The following is an 18,113-nucleotide window of genomic DNA, read 5'->3' on the forward strand; positions in this document are numbered from 1 at the left end:
TGTATCCCTTTATTTCTGTTCCTTTCCTCTGCCTTCTTTCATCCTGATTCTCTCCTTTCCTTGGATTATTTCTCTCCTGCTCTTTCTGCCGCTCTCGTTCTCTCCCTCCCTCTCTCCAGCTATCCGTGGTTTCTCCCCGCAGCATAAGATCAGAAGTTTTGAGGAGGCGAAGGGTCTGGACCGGATAAACGAGCGCATGCCGCCGCGCCGCGACGTGCTCAACAGCGTGGGGCTGTCTATGGGCCGCATGAACATGGCCGAGTCCAACGGCACCGACGACAACAGCAACCTTCAGTGACTCCTCATCATCATCCTCCTCCTCTTCTTCATCCCCGTCTGTGCTCTCGCTCTCCCTTATTTTTTCCCCTTATTCCATCCGTCTGCATTGCTGCTTTTTTTTCTCTCTCCCTCTTCACAGTTGACGACCAGCTGTGGTTTGAGATGCGGCCTGAGTGAACTACGGATGAGCCAGAAGTGTTTTTATTTGGATTTGAAAGGGAGGATGTAAAAAGCGTGTGATACTGGGAGGAAGTGCTGGAGGAAGTGCTGGAGGAAGTGCTGGAGGAAGTGCTGGAGGAAGTGCTGGAGGAAGTCCTGCTCTGAAGCTCGGTCTGGTCGTGATTTAGTGAAGAGGAAGAGAGAGACGAGTGTGTGTGGGTTGTATAATGACATATTAACTACAAACTGATAATAGAGTGTTGGAGCGCTGTTTTCTTGGATAAGTTTATGTCTGCTTTCTGTGTGTGTGTGTGTGTGTGTGGGTGTGTGGGTGGGTTGGTTGACTTGTGTAATTACATTGTAAGGAAGTAGGCTTAATCACAGAAGACTATTCCTCTTTTCCTGCCTGCTGGAAACTGAATATTATGGCGTCTGCGATATTCATTCACTGTCAGAGGAGTGTGTGTGTGTGTGTGTGTGTGTGTGTGTGTGTGAGTGTGTGTGAGTTTGAGTGTGTCAGGGCTGTCAGTTTCATTAAAAAATGGGGGGGGGGGATGGGGGGCCTCTGTTCTGGCTGCCAACATGGACATGCTGCGAGATATTAAAGAATATTTAGTACGTACAGCCCAGATTACAATCCTGCTCAGCATGACAGCTAATGATCGATAAAAAAAAAAAAAAAAATACTGTCACACTTTTAACCTGATAAACACAACAGCAATCCAAGAAGTAGGAAGAAATGTGAAGTTTTTCCATCGTGATAAATTCAGCATGTAAGGGTGTAACACAAAGCCATTGCAGACCCCAGGTAGAGCACTACACGCCCGTGAATAAGAGTCTGCTGGAAATGAATAGAGAAATACGTGATAATTGAGATGTAACCAAATAAGATAAGATAAGATAAGCTTTATTGATCCCACACTGGGGAAACTCCTTCGTTACAGCAGCCCAATTACACACACACACACACACACACACACACACACACACACACACACACACACACACACACAAAAAAAAAAGATAGGAAAGAATACACATTAAATAGGAATAGAATTGAAAAAGTGTCTAAAAATATATACACAATAGGAATGGAACATAAGAATAATAGTAGTGAAAAATAATAATAATGGTAATATGTACACTATGAACACCTCAATGTATGTACAGATGAATACAAATATGAATATATACAGATCAGTAACACCTCGTGTATATACATGAATGGATTATTGCACAGTTAACAATAGAGGGTGAGCAACAAATAATAATAAATGAATAAATGTTCATATCGCGGAATTATTGTGAATGTGTAGGTTGATGATGCAACACAGCTAGCAGTGCGGATTGAACGGAGAGTATATTTCTAAACAGATACGGTTGTTGTTGTTGTTTTTTGTTGTTCGTTCGTTGTTAAGAAAGCTTGCCAGAAAGGTTCACCGGAAATCAAGTTGAGACCAGATCCCATCACGGAAAGTCACGTGGTCAGCTTGGATGGGGTTTAAATTGAACAACTAGTTTGTTTATATTCGCAGGAACAAACAGGAAGATACAAAAAGTATAGATTTGTGAGTGGGATTTAAAAAAACAACAACAACAATAAAAACAATCCCATGCATATGGTTTTAGGTTTCATATTTAAATGAGACATTAAGAAGAAGAAGAAAAAAAACAAACATAGCCACACCCAGTTCAGAATTAAATCTGAATACAGACACAGATAGTAGTGTTGTGTTGCGTCCCTAATATTTTCACTTTTAGCATGTGAGAATAAAGTTTCATGTAAATATCGTGTTTATTCAAAGCCCTTTTAAAAAAAATAAAATAAATAACGCCAGCATCAAAAAGTCTGAATACATTTTAATTCACAGAGTAAAAGAAAACGAGGTCCTAAACAATCACACATTCAGAATTGTCTCAAATTTCAATGGTAAAATTTGATCCGACAGCCCTACTGTGTGTGTGTGTGTGTGTGTGTCTGTCTATATATATATATATATAGTATATACTTTCTCAGTCTCTAGCTCTTCTATACCATGTTTTGCTACTAGTATTTAACAGATTAGCCTCCAGTGCCGTTCACTGAAGACCAGGACTTGACAAAAAGACGCCGTTCATGTTTACTCGTCCGCTCTGTGCGATGTTACGCTGCTGTCGCCGCGTTTTACTGAAACCGCTGTAATCACTCAGCCGTAGGACCCGAACACCTGCTGGACTCAAAAAGAGACGCACACATTCACATACCATGTTTATATCTGTAACAGTCGAGGAGGATCAGTGGGATTAGGAGGTTCTGGCATTTATGGACATTCACACACTGACATTCTTTGTGCAAATATATACCTACTGTATGGTCTCAATCAGGTCCTGGCCTGCCCAGCTGCAAAAGACTGATCCGGCTACCGCGTAACAAGCCTTGGGATCTTGCTTTGTAAATAAACTGTAAAAGGTTTGTTTGTTGTTTTTTTTTTCCACATTGATTTTTTTCTATTTAAGTGCACATGATTTATTTATGTTTATTTTCATTTAGAATTTTTTTTGTTTTTTTATGGTTTGCTGGTTTACTGTTGCTGTACATTTCAGTGACAACGCTTGTGAGTTTATTATTTATGATTTCTTTTGTTTCCTCTCCTCTGTCCGTGTACAGAAGTCGTTCGGTTGCGTGAATGATCGTAAAACTGTTTGAAAAAGCCATCCAGGCTGCATGACTGCATGGGAAAATTCAAACATGTCAAGCAAATACAGACGCGCCTTCTCGCGTCCTCATGTTTTTAAGAAGATATATTCCAGTCATCATTATTCTCTTCGATATTCTTCTTGTTTATTATAAAAATGAGCTTTCTGCTGTTTCTGGCTTCTCTTCTCATTTGGTCACTCATTGTATTTTACTTTAAAACTGAAAACTGAAGCGGTTCATGAGTTATTTGTGATTCTCTCTCCTTCTTTCTCTCTCTCTATCTCTCTCTCTCTTTTTCGTATTTTTCTCTTAGTTTTGACATTTTGACTTTTGATCTACACACAGTGTACGCATGCCCCATGGGACAAATCTCTTTTTTTACTCTTGAATAAAATATGCATGGACCTTTAGCCATTTCTGTGCTCGCTGTATAATGTACATGCACTCACACGTCATTAATCTGCGTATTAGTGACGTGACAGATTCTCCACACTGAAATCAGTGCACATTTCTGTACCGAAACTGATTATAATGTTGATTATAAGGTCCCAACATCTACAGTCTAGCCGTAGCACATATGATATTTGCAGTCCATCCATCTTCTATACCACTTATCCTTTTCAGGGTGACAGGGAACCCTGGAGCCTATTGGCACCCTGTCCAGCCTGGACAGGGTGCCAATCCAGCACCCATTCATACACTACAGACACTTTTGACATGCCAATCAGCCTAACATGCATGTCTTTGGACAGGGGGAAGAAACCCCCGCAGCACAGGGAGAACATGCAAACTCCACACACACAGGGCCATGGCAGGAATCGAACCCCCAACCCTGGAGGTGTGAGGTAAATGTGCTAACCACTAAGCCACATGTTCTCAAAAACACAACACAAACACAACACAAACACAACACAAACACAGACACAAAGACAACACAAAGACAACACAAAATATAAACAAAAAGCACAACAATACATATAAAAATGCAGACAGATTAATATAGATTAATACAGATTAAAAACCAGGAGACCAGTCAGGAAATGTTCAAAAGTTGTATGAAAAAAAATGTTCAAAAAAAGCTATTTTTCAGTCTTGTGGTACGAGAGTAAATTGTCCCGCGTCTCCCACCTGAAGAGAGGAGATCACAGAGGTCGTGTGCAGGGTGAGTGGGATCTCTAATCATTTTGGAGGTTCAAATAAATGTCCTGAACTGATGGTAACTGTGCCCCAATGATATTTTGTGCCATTTTGATAACTCGTTACAGAGCCTCCTGTTCCTCTCTTGTGCAACTACTGTACCAAGATGCTATATGTCATCTGCACATCGATAAAAGTTCACAAGAAGTTTCTGAGGCAATCTCTTTTTTTTAATCTTCTCTGAAAATAAAGACGTTGTTGTGCCTTTCCAACAACAGTGGAGGTGTGTGTCCGAGAAAAATCCTCTGTAATGTTCAACCCCAAGAATTGAAAACGGGTGACTCTCTCCACAGCTACTCCGTTTATGAACATCGGACTCAGATCAATTTTCCTTGTCTTCCCTAAATCCACCACAGTCTCTTTTAGTGTTAAGGGTGAAATTATTGCTGGTGCACCACGCTGTCAGATTTTGTAGTTCATCCCTGTATGCATGCTCATCATTGTTCGTGATCAAGCCAGTGATTGTTATAATATCTGCAAATTTTACAATTTTATAAAGGCAGTCAGGAGTGAAGAGTGCATATAACAGGGGACTCAGCACACATCCCTGTGGAACACCTGTATTCAGGGTAAGACTAGAAGAAGTGTACTTTCCTAGTCTGACATTCTGGGAGCGGTCGGTTAAAAAGTCCAAAATCCAGCTGCGGATGGCTGCACTCACTCCCAAGCTGTAGAGTTGGGACACAAGTGCTTTGGGGATGACCGTGTTAAAGGCTGAGCTAAAATCAACAAACATCATTCTTACATGTGGGTTCGAATTATCCAGGTGGCCCAAGGCGGTATGCAGAACGAGATTGATTGCATCCTCCGTTGATCTATTTTCCCGGTAGGCAAACTGATGCTGTTCTAGAGTGGCTGGAATGATACTTTTAATGTGTTCTCAAAGCACTTTGATATTAAAGTGCAATTGGGCAATAATCATTCCAGCAGCTCACCTTTTGTTGTTAGGGGATGGGCACGATTGTTGTAGTTTTATGACACTTAGGAACAACAGCATAGGTCAAGGAGAGGGTAAAGATGCTGGTCGGCACATTCCCAAAGTACACGCCCAGGAATACTATCAGGACCAGCCGCTTTCCTCACATTTACACCGTGCGAAACTCTTCTGAAGTTGACTGTATCAAATATTAACGATTCATGTTGGTCGAGTGACAGTGCAGGCCATACTGTACCATTATTTTTGTTCTCTGTGTCAAAACAGCTAAAGAACATGTTCAATTCCTCTGCCAAACAGAGATTATAATTTATGGATGGGATTGTCATTCCTTTTATAATCTGTGACTGTTTGTATGCCTTGTCACATACGTCAGGAATTACCATCACTGGAGCTGTTCTCAATATAAGTTTATAATTAAGTTTTGCTGTCTTAATACATGTATTAGAACATGTATTTCCTTGACTGTGGTTACACTGTCTATGCAGAAATTAATATAGGAGAGGACAAATGAGGTGTATTGCTCTAAGTCTATAGAAGAGTTATTTCAAGCAAAAATACTCCATTCAAAACAGTCCTGGTGACTTGATGGTTAAGGTTCTGGGTTACTGATCAGAAGGTTGGGGGTTCAAGCCCCAGCACTGCCAAGCTGCCACTGTTGGGCCCTTGAGCAAGGCCCTTAACCCTCTCTGCTCCAGGGGTGCTGTATCATAGCTGACCCTGCACTCTGACTCTAACTTCCTGACATTCTGGGGTATGCGAAGAATAGAATTTCACTGTGCATATGTATATGTGATCAATAAAAACTCATTAACATTGCTCCCTCAGGCCAAACTCTAATCACTTTACTTAGCTGGTTTAATCCTATTAATGAGTGACTTGTAAGCTGGCACCATTAATAGGGAAAGATGGTCAGACTGTCCAAGACGGAGACATGGCAGGGTTTTATATGCATTGTCAACATTTGTATATACATTATCTTAATATGTTCTGGCCTCTGGTTGGGTATTTAACATTCTGATAAAAGTTTGGATATACTGACTTAAGGTTCGTCTGATTAAAATTCCCTGCCACAATGAAGACTCCTTCAGGAAGTGAATTCTGCTGTTTACTAATGGCAGCGTATAATAGCTCAAGAGCCAATTTTACATTGGCATTTGGAGGTATGTAGACAGCAATCACAAGAACCACAGAGAATTCTCTTGGGAGATAAAAGGGCCTGTAGCTAACCACTGTATATTCCAAATCAGGTGTACAAAGTTTGTCCATGATGACTGTCTTTGTTCACCAGGCATTATTCACATACTATTATTCACAAAGTCCACCTTCTACTTTCTTGCCAGCATTAGATGTTCTGTCTGCACGGAACAATGTGCAACCTGTAAGTTCCACTGCAGAGTCGGGAACATTGCCGTTTAGCCATATCTCCATTATGATCAGAATACAACAGTTCTTAGTACCTTGTCGCGATGTCATCCTAAATCGTATTTCATCCATCTTGTTTTGAAAGGGATGGAACATTTGCAAGAAATATTGTTGGCAGTGGAAGTTTATAAGCGGTAGCCTTTAGCTTCACTTGTGCATTCTGCTGTTTGTAGAGAATAGGGAGCAGTGCATGTCACAACATCTCTCTCATACGTTAGTGTTAACATCTAAGACAAACAGTGGCAAACAAAAGAATTGAAACTGAGATGTTCTACAGGTTCTGTGAAGCTGAAGTGTGTACAAAATTCCACTGAGGTCATTAACAGCAAACTAGTTCTGCACTCGAGTGTGTGGAGAGGCTGCTGTTGTGCTGAGCTTCACTCCACCTGGGGTAAACATTCACCAGAGCCAAGAACACCATGTCAGGTGTACATTGAAATTACGAGTCCGTGAGCGATAAAAAGATGCTTAAAGGAAGCCGGGTTTTTTTTTGTCAGGTCAGGATTTCCGTTTTTCTAATAAGCTAATTTCATCTTGCAGTGTTCCTGAGCTTGGTATAGGAACAGAAAGAGGAAGCGTTCTAACAACACAGATTTCACTGACCAAACCCAGAAGTGAGGCAACTGGCTACAGACAGATGTTGTGTGACCAACAAAATACAACTTTTACCAGCTGTAATTCATTCTAAACTGAAATATGTCATTTAATTTCCTATTTCAAATTTTTTAAATTCAGTTTACAGTGAATTACAGCTGATAAATTGTACTTCCTGCCTTCGGTTCTGTTAAGGATTAGGAAGATATTGTGCTAATGTTTAATGTCATTAAATTTTTTATTTTTTTTATTTTATTTTATTTTATTTTTTTTTTAAGCGAACACGGCTACATTCTAATATTAGGCAATGTTAAATAAAAAACTTTTATATTTAATTTAGAACTTTTATCTGTAAACAACATGGCAGTGCATGAACGCTTTCGAATCAGACGGAAGTAAGAAGCAAGTCCTACTGATTTCTCCTACATGATGTGAAAGTGGCATTAAAGTGATGATGGACTTACTTAAAACGCTGAAACCCTAAAAACATCATCATTTTCAAAAGAGATTTCTGGGCTTTTCTGAACGGAAATCAACAAAAGCTCTGCCAAGGTACAAAGAAAGAAAAGAAACAGACACAGATTTCCCCCTGTAGTTGACATAGCAATTCCACCAAAAAAAAGAAGTCAGTTTATAACTGTTTGGCTAAGTTTAACAATGTTTTATTTATTAAGAACAATATTGCATGGTCTTCCAAGAAAGATTGGGTGACTTTAAAACAACGTGTCTAAAGGCACGCTACACATACGGTAACACACAAACAATGCACTGCTGGGAAATAAGGACTTGAAGATCAGTGAGTCAGCACAGTTCCGGGAGAATATTGCATCACTGAAATAGCCGATTATTTGGGTTTGTACAACCTGTTTTGGTCGTTGGTGCGGGAAGAATATGTGAAGTCATTTCTGTCACATGGATTACTTTAGAAATACAGATATTTTTTTTTACATGTCCACCATAATCCACCATACATGCAGAAATTGGAATTTTCTTTAATGTTGAAAGGGATTGTAAACACAAGAAGTTAATAGCACATCTCAAATAACAGCAACACAAAAAGCAGGATCTTGCAGGATCTGGAGTAGCCTCATAAGTTAGGTTTCTAGAGACCAGCTTCAGGATTGATCAAACTTTATGATCCAAATTGGTATCACACACTCTTATACTAATATACATTCTTCTGTCAAATTCAGTGATGGAATGTAACGAAGTACAAATACATCATTACTGTACTTAAGTACATTTTTCAGATATCTGTACTTTACATAAGTAGAATTAAGGGTAGATACTTTTCATTTTTACTCCATTACATTTTGCAGCAAATGTCTATACTTTCTACTCCACTACGTTTCTACAATGCATTCCGGGAGAGCATTGCTGGTCCACTAAAGTTTAAACCAATCAGGTACGATCCCTTCTTTAACGAGACCAGAACGTGCCTTTTGCAACAGTAGTAGCCTGACAGTTGAAAAAATGGATTCATAAGAGGCAAATCTCTCAGCCATCTGATACATGCCACCCATGGCCCGATTTAAAAGACTTATTTGAGATAACAGGTTCTGAGAATGACTTGTGGAGATTTCATTGCATTCTTTTTCTCCCTCGAAAACACGAGTTGCTGGATTTCAAGAATTTGCACTCAAATTTGAAGAAACTTATTGAGGTAAGTCAAGTTGTTGTTGAATGCTAACTGAAGTTAATGTGCCTTACTGTTGCATGTAAAACTTAGGTTCATGACGTGGTATTCATCCTGTAAGCTTAGCTAAATGCTTGTTGAAATACAACAGTAGCAAGTGAACACGATTTGGACTTTAGCCTATTATATCTAGTGTAATGTAATGGGCAAGTAAAGCAGTAGCTTAGCTTGTTGTGCATGCCTTGCTAGCACAATGTCTTGATCTCTGCTTGGACAAGCGATGGCTTGCTGCCTGTCAGACCAGGGGTTCATAGCTCCTTCAATATTTAGATGGTGATCATAGAACACGATGTACCATTGTAGAAAAGTGCTTGGTCTTTCTAGGGTGTTAAATTAGCCTTAATGGGCAATTAAAACAGGTTAGTTTGCATAGTTTGCTAGCACAATGTAGGCCTAAATTTGTCTTCGTCCTGTGTTTGCAAACGTTGTCGGTTAGGCAATGGGAAAAGTATGATGGTTGAATAAATTAGAATTAAGATTAATTAAGAGTATATTATTCTTTTTATTTTCAGAGAAGGCACAGATCTTATCTACAGCGATACCTTGCACTGACAGCAACCACAATCAAAAGGACGAGGAATGGGTGTGGTGAGGGTGCTTCAACTAGTAAGCAGCAGAAACAGGAGGACACCAGAGGAGCACTGATCGTGGAGTTATAAACTTTATTGTCCAGGGTTGGCACCCCTATGGAGTTGTAGAACAGTCAAGTTTAATGCAGCATTTTCAGCCCAGTTATACTGTGATGTCTCGAACAATAGTTCGAACCAAGATAGAAATCAAATACATAGCTACAACAACAGATTGCTGTTCTGCACGTTGTCAGAGTTTAATTGGGGTGACCGCTCACTGGATAGAGAGATGCTCCATAGCTCTTGCTTGCAGGAGGCTAACAGGATCCCACATGTTTGAAGTATTAGGGACCACCACTGACAATGCATCCATTTGTGGAAGGACGTTCAGCAGTAGGGGAGAAGGTAATGGTCGTGAATGACAGTGAGGAACATGAAACTCTGGGAGTGGAGGCAGAGCGTGTTGAGGTAGAAGCTCTCATGAAGATGGTTGTTCGGAATATCAGCTTCCAAAGAATCACCGTTGTGCTTGTCATCTTCTTAACCTGACCTCAACATTGGACGCCACAAAAGCAAACTCAAACGAGATCTACAAAAAAACTTCACATGCAGCATTTGCTAAGTGCTAAGTGCTCGCTCCACCATAGCTGCGGAGCTGATTGAAAAGGAATGCAAGCTCCAACTCATCCGCCCAAATGACACCGGGTGGAACTCCCTGTTTCTTGCTATGGCACGATTACTGAGAATCATCAAAGACAGAGAAGAAGGAGTAATCAGAGCGGTTGCCATTGCACTTAAAGTCCCCATGTAAGTGTTGCCGAGAGCAGATGTTCAGCTATGATATGGATGTAGCAATAATTATTGTAGTTGGTTAACCATGTAAACATACATCGAGTTACCACAACAGAGTATTATATCTCTATTTCTTTAGGCCTAGCTCTTATTATAAACTCATATTCATATTTCATATTTTTAACATTTTATGCTGCCAAACACATTATCTTGGATAAACATGTCAAACTGCATTGCAGTTATTTTCTGGTGTTTGCTTATGCATGTTGCCATATTCAATATACTTTCAGCTATTAAAATAACCAAGTCATAAACACCATCAATATTAATTTATGAAATAGTTCATACTAACATTATGCCTATGTGGATATGTGAAATATTTTATCACTGTATGATCTTATGTATGATAGTCTATACCTGTGTGACAGGTTCAGACCTGCAGAACTTGCTTTCTTGACTGAATATGTTGCAACCATGCGCCCAATCTCCAAGGCACTGAACATAATGCAGACAGAGGCGGATGTCCATATGGGATGGTGTTGTGGATAAAAAAGGTCATAAAATAAACATAAGGGAGAAGAAGGAAAAACGGGCACCTTGACACGTAGAAGCGGGATTAGGCGGACATTGACAGATTGGAATTACGAGCAATTTAAGAGCAGTAATAGTCAAAAAAAAAAAAAAGTCAAAAAGAAGTGTACGAGCTGAGGAGTGCTAAAACACATACACACACACACACACACTCGTGCAGTCAAGGGCGGGCAAGTAGACACAACATACATAAACACACACGAATAACTTTAATAATATCTTATAGTGATAGAGAAACTCTATAAAAAACAGAATAGTAGGATATGCAGGACAGTAGAACTGTAATGATATTAAGAAGTTGGAAGTACAGTAAACCGCTTTTCAAGTAGTATAAATATATATAAAATAAGAAATATAGTGCAAATATGAAAATAAATTATAAATGAGAAGTACGGGAAAAAAAGGAAAATATAACTTACTCATGATTCAGATGGTGAAGATTCTCGTCTCGCAAGGAAAGCCTTAATTTTTAGAGAACCATGAAGAAAGCCAGTTATAAGGGTGGCTGCCCCCCCCTCGAGATAACGATAAGACCAAGGTCCCTCCCGGTTGTTTAGTCGTCTTGCTTACGTCATTTTTATTACCTAGGGAAATGGGAATCATGGTTTCTGAAGACCTAGGTAAGGGAGAACCCTGGTTTTTGAAGACCTAGGTAAAAGAGAACCCTGGTTTTTGAAAACCTAGGTAAATAGAAACACTGGGTTTTTGTTTCCTGGGTTGTTGGAAATGCCTGAGTTCTGATTTTATGTGTAAAGTAAAACCCCGGGTTTCAATTCTATGGGTAAGTGAAATAGGCCTTTTCTGGAAACCTATGGGTTATCTAGTGTGTAAATACAGTATAAATACTGGAGCTTAAGCTCAGGGTAGGGGGGATCACTTCTGAGAATTCTCATCGGTGTGGATCTCGTGTGGTGGAATGGAACAATAAAGCTGGACCCTTGCTTCTTCTCACTCACGGCTGGTGTATTTTTTCTATCTCCAACTGGTCTCAGAGGTAGATGTGAGTATTGGCTTCTAAGTTGAATTTTAAATGTTTTTGGGTAATAGGCTAAATTCGAGCCAACATTGGTGCCCACCATAACCATCCTAACTGTGAAGCTTGACCATCTCCGAACCAGTTTTGCTTCCAAAGTTTCTACATATTTGACAAGCAATGAGGACTTGCTAAAACTCATTTAAATCATTCTTTAAATTGCCAGATGCCTAAAAGTTGTGAATACTGTTGTACAGGGACAGTAGTGGAGGTTCTCTAATTAACCCTTGCAACGAACAGCTCCTGATCATAATAAAATTCAACAATTGATCTGAAAGCTTGATCAAAAGTGTTTTACTCTAGTCACTGAGGAGCAAAATGACCATAGCCTGGTTGCCATAATGGTCATATCTGGTTATGGAGACACACACACAGTACTCTTATAAAACAATGTTTCCCTTATTTGTTGTTAATGGAAATTGTTGTGTGTAGGTATGGACTACATCAAAACTCATACAGAACATGAGCCAGTGCAATCCACAGGTAACCTCTCAGGGTCATCAGAGGAGGAGGACTACTTCGGTATCATGAAGGGCAACATTCAAGAGACCACCAGACAGCTAAGATGCGTACTTGGCCAGCACAGTTAGTACTATGGATGTACTCAAATCAGTGCCTGCAGTTGTCTCTAAAGGTAAACACACCCTTACCTTCCTCTGTAGCCTGCGAAAGACTATTTAGTTCATCAGGACAGATTTTCTCTCCCAAAGAAGCCAGACTGGACTCAAAAAACTTTGTAAATCAACTCTTACTGAAGTTGAACCAGAAATTCTGGTGATATCCACATGTGAGGGTTAAGGAACTGCTTGGAGATTAGGGAGGGTTCCAAATGTCCATTGCCAGGTTGTTTTTTTTTATTTTATTTGAGACTTGGAGGCATTGATGGTGGAGTTAAAATATATGCAATTAAATGTACTGTACAATTATGCAAAGCATAAATAAATCCTATTACTGACATGTTCCTGTAAAATTAGAAGCTACGCACAATTATGCAGAGAAATAAATACAAATGGCCTAGTCCTTAAACATAACTGCTTGTTGCATTCTAGAATGGTTTTTCATGTAAAAGTTAATATGGCAAGAATATCCTCACAGACGTTGAAGAAAGGAAAGGCTTAAAACTACTAACAGCCACTAGCCGTGTTTAGCTGTGGTTACATTCTCATTTCAAATTAATTCTCAATTCTCAACAAGTCTCATTTTCTCATTCTAAGATCTACCTTTGTCTTAAATAGACTCAGATCATCGTTCCTGCCTGGCAGGACAATCCAGTGCCTATTCCTAGGTTGTTTAGTAGTGTGTTTGATTTGTTTTCTATACTGCAGTCAACATCGCACAATGATATGCATTAGATAGCTGTTTTACAGTTAAATAAATCTTTTAAAGGTATAACCAGACTTCTTTGTTGTATTTGTTTAATGGCATTTAACTCTGCAGGTCAAACCTGGTCAAACTTATCTACTGAATTGTAATCATACCGAGTGTGAATTGTGGCACAGAGGGTAAACATAAGTTCAACAACCTTTCCAATAATCAAAAGAGATTGTTTGTATTACCAGTAGCATCATCTTTAGCATTCTTTATTAAAATGGCACAGCCCACACTATGCTTTAATTAAAATATAGATACTTTTAATACTTTAACTATATTTAAAAGCAAGTACTTACTTACTTTTACTTAAGTAGGGTGGTTAATGTGGTACTTCTACTTTTACTAGAGTATATTTTTCTCTGGTTATTTGTGTTTTATTTAAGTACAAAGAGTACTTCCTCCACCACTGGTCAAATTACTGTGACTCACGTCAGTCTGGAATACAATCATAAAGAACGGATCATAAAGTAGCACAAAGGAAGAGTCCAAAACCAAAATGATAAACCAGGGTTCCATTATGTGTCACTTGGATGACGTAAATAGGAAATATTCAATGGTTACTGCTTATACTTGCTGAGTCAGGGTTTTTTTTAAGGGCTGGATCTAATTGCTTCAAACACTTGGTCTTCATCAGAGACATCAGTTTCATCATACTTTTTCCTGCAATTCAGTGTCTTCAGTAATATTTGTGTTGTGATCCTTTTGAAAGCATAACGGAGTCATTAACATTATCCCCATTCGTTTCATCGAAGGTTTGGCTTACTGACACATTCTCTATGAGAAAGTTTGCTATCTTTCATCTGCCTTTGTCTCACACACTAGGAGCCAATGACCTGAGCCTCAAATGCTAATGGACTCGGCATCTCAGATATGACAGGTATGAAATATGACATACTTAAAAACGCTGATGGCCCATCTTTAAATGGAAGATTAATATCAAATCGAATAATTAGTACATCCAGAACTGCATGTCAGAAAGCCCAGGGTGGAAGATCTAATGTTCTGATGAAATCTCATGATGGAAATACTCAAAATGCACTTAATATAATTATAGGAAGTAGGGAGTAGAGGCACACAAAATGCTTTTTATTTCTGATGCTTTAACCCCAATCTTCTTTCCAAATACAAACATACACAGATAGAAAGAAACAAAAAAGGGTCTGAAAATGAAAGCTTGGAATAGTAATGTTGGGACAATTTAGGGATTTTTAAGATATTGAGCATTAAAGCTTTGATCATTAATAAGGACGAGTTGGATACTTTTAAACTTGACTTTTTTGTCAGATGTGTCAATAACATTTACAGAATCAACGATTTTTATTTATTTGTTTATTTATTTATTTTTAGAAAAAATAACATAAAATAAACACATTAAAAAAATGAACAGAACCATATAATGTCAAGATTGGGGCATTGGAGCTTATAACAATGGTTACAATTCATTTAGAATTTAACAGAATGTGTTATAAGCAGTGTTTATAACACATTAAATACTGCCATACTGAAGAAATTCTGCCCTAGTTTGTAAGTGCTTGTTTTTTTTTGATAATGGTGTTTGAACACTACTTATAATGCATCTAGATATTAATCCATAATACATAATAAATATAGCTATAAAGTGTTATATAAGTGGTATTTTCTTGAATAAGTATAACAATGTGTATAATACTGTATGAATGCTTATGACCTTACCTCTAAGTCTTTGGGGAAACGTGCTGTTTTGCCAACGTAACGGTTTTTTATGTTAACGTTACAGCTAGCCACATCATAACCAGTCAAGCTCTCACTGTTTCTGAAATGACTCACTCTCTCTCTCTCTCTCTCTCTCTCTCTACACACACACACACATATATATATATATATATATATATATATATATATATATATATATATATATATATATATATATATATATATATATATATATAGACTGCTTTATATACAGCTTTATATAAGGAAACACCTTACTGAATTGAGACAACAGGTAACTAGTGTGTGATCCAGAAACACATCATCGTTGACCCGGTATTGCATAAACAATGTGAACGTTTTCGAAATTAATCTGCCATACTGAAACCACAACGAATACAGCAGTACTATAAGTGATGCCCTGTATATGAAATTCATTACTAACCCATATCTGCTGGCTTTAGACTGCGCAAACGTCTAATAAAAAATAAAGAAATTATTATTTATTTATTTTTTACATAGAACAAATCTACCATAAAGAGCTGTTTATTGTTACAGTAAACAGCTATGAACTGAATAAAGTTCATGTTTGGTGTGATAGCCTTTTTCTATGTAAACTCAGTAGTCTCAGGTACATTTTGTGCAGTATTATAGGGAAATTATCTGGTGTGTTTTACTGAGCATCCTGTGGATTCTGACAAAGTTCTTCTGGAGACTTTGTCACGCTGGTGGGCTTTGTGATAAGCTTGGTCCTCTTTTCCTTGCTGCTTGTGGCTTCCCTGCTCACACAAGGGATCCTTCTACATTCATTTTGAAGTGCAGAAGATCCAATTTGTACTGTCAGGGAATGCCCTGGTGTGCTTTGTCGGTACTCAAGCCAGCTGTTCACATCAGCCAGATCAAAGGCATGTGTAATCATGTTCTAAGGGTCCATTTTCTGGACCTGATGTCTCTCCTGTACAGACTTATCAGTTGATCCAGCTTGTCCACACCACCCATGGCCAGGTTATATCCCAGCACAACTTCAGGATGCTCGATTTTCACAAAGGATCCCTTCTTCTGATCCTGTCTTTCAACTTCATATTTCCAGCTCCAACAAAGTTGGAAGCCATGACCACAGTACAGATTATAAAACCACTTAGTGAACACCACCTTTCGATCCCTGCTCCTGACCACATCATGGCTCCCTCTTTTTAATTTAGACATCTGTTTGTCACTCAACAGTGGTGAGTTGACAAAGCAGGACACTCTAGCTGTTCCGGCTGCATGTATCTTCTTCTTCTGCCAGCAACTCCAGCAAGTTGTAAGTTGTAAAGGAGTTATCAAATAAGATCTTGCGGTTTGGGCTGTGTAGCCGTTGACACAGATGGATTACCACTGAGGCTCTATGGCGTAAAATGGCTTAATCCCTCTCAGAGAGCTCTGTGGTGGCACCTTGGTATATAAGTACAATTTGATGCCCCATGGCTCTGACTTTCCTTTGAAAGTCAGGAAAGTTTCCCTCTGAATGGTACAATTTGATCGTCAATGCTCCTCCAGAGTCCAACTTCTGTGGAGAGTGAAAAAACATTGTTTTTGTACACGGTCATATAGAGGTCTGACTTTATAAAAACACATCTTTGTTTTCAGGAGGCCTGTTATAATTGTTTACGGCTTTGTGTTCGTAGATTGAAATGAAGCTGAAAATATGTGTATCTGGACAAGTTAACCCCAAGCAAGCCCAAGGGTTACACTTGATTTCCCAATATATTCATACTCTGGGGAACTTAAACACTCCCATTGCCATGTGTAAGCCTACAAGGGCTTCTATTTCCTGCACTGATGAATGTTTATACCCCTTCAGTCCAAAGACATGCATGGTAGGCTGATTGGCGTGTCTAAAGTATCCGTAGAGTATGAATGTGTGAGTGAATGTGTATGTGATTGTGCCCTGCGATGGACTGGCACCCTGTCCAGGGTGTACCCCGCCTTGTGCCCGATGCTTCCTGGGATAGGCTACAGGTTCCCTGCGACCCTGAAAAGGAGTAAGCGGTAGAAGATGGATGGATGAAAACACATTTGCTAAGAAGGCTAAGACTAAGACAGTACTGTATATGAGGTTTAGCTGCTCCAGTCTCCATCTTGACAAATGCATTACAAGTTGAAATTTATGAAAATTATGTTTTACTCAGTGTGGAAGTAGTGTACACTGGATTTACAGTACACTATGTGTCAAATTCACATCCACTGCCTCATTGCATTCAAACTTCCAAAAATTAATACTAAAACAAAACCCTGTTGTACCTAAAACATAGCACTAGAACTCACACCAGAACTTAATACATTATAGGATATGCATTGTTCATAACATTTGCATTCAGGCAAAACATAGCACTAGAACTCACACCAGAACTTAATACATTATAGAATATGCATTGTTCATAACATTTGCATTCAGGCGACTGCCCGTGTACTGTACTTGGGCTCGCATCTCACAGAGCCTAAACGCCGGTTCAAATCAACTCCTCAAATCTGCTGCTTTAGATGCAAGCCTTGACCTATGACTAAAAATGATTCAAAAACATGTGGGATGTTGGTCTTTGGTCTTTGGCCTGATTCAGTGTAAATCCTTTAAATCCTGAAATGTATCACCCCATGTAGAGACGTACAAATACTGTACATATATGTTAATAAAAAGAAAAGTTGATGGAGTGTGATGACACGAGAAGAGCAAGTATGTGTATGTATGTATATATGTATGATTTTAGCAGACATAAGCTGATGTGAGTTCTTCCTAAATGTATTTATAAAATAGAAAATATTGTTATTTAAAATAGAAAATATTGTTATTTAGGCCTTGATAAATAAAACCATCTAAAATCACTTAGGCCTAATAGTGCATACAGGTGAATAATATCTGTGATCCCTTCTGTTTCCTAGAAATGTCCCATTCTGATTTTAGTGCAGGTTATAGGTGTTAATAAATTGAATAGATCCATCCATCCATTTTCCATACCGCTTATCCTATAGGATCACAGGGAGCCTGGAGCCTATCCCAGGGAACTCGGGGCACAAGGCGGGGGGACACTCTGGACAGGGTGCGAATACATCGCAGGGCACAATCACAT

General features: G+C 38.9%; 1 protein-coding gene and 1 long non-coding RNA gene across 4 annotated transcripts in view; one reads left to right on the forward strand and one right to left on the reverse strand.

The window, feature by feature from the left end:
• ppp3cb (protein phosphatase 3, catalytic subunit, beta isozyme) overlaps nucleotides 1-3,526 on the forward strand; it is a 65,954-nt gene extending 62,428 nt beyond the window's left edge. For all 3 annotated transcript variants that reach the window (XM_017484927.3, XM_017484929.3, XM_017484928.3), the window contains one exon: nucleotides 120-3,526. In XM_017484927.3, the coding sequence (XP_017340416.1) occupies nucleotides 120-298 (179 nt within the window). In that variant the 3' untranslated portion in view covers nucleotides 299-3,526. The remainder of the gene's footprint in view (nucleotides 1-119) is intronic.
• A 6,244-nt stretch (nucleotides 3,527-9,770) lies between these two features.
• LOC128634927 (uncharacterized) lies at nucleotides 9,771-12,097 on the reverse strand. The gene is made up of 3 exons (XR_008397855.1): nucleotides 11,333-12,097; nucleotides 10,740-10,817; nucleotides 9,771-10,269 (listed from the first exon to the last, which is right to left on the reverse strand). It is a non-coding gene; the product is annotated as an uncharacterized LOC128634927 (long non-coding RNA).
• Nucleotides 12,098-18,113: the final 6,016 nt, after the last annotated feature.

Source organism: Ictalurus punctatus, chromosome 14, assembly GCF_001660625.3.
Source record: "Ictalurus punctatus breed USDA103 chromosome 14, Coco_2.0, whole genome shotgun sequence".
NCBI lineage: Eukaryota > Metazoa > Chordata > Actinopteri > Siluriformes > Ictaluridae > Ictalurus > Ictalurus punctatus.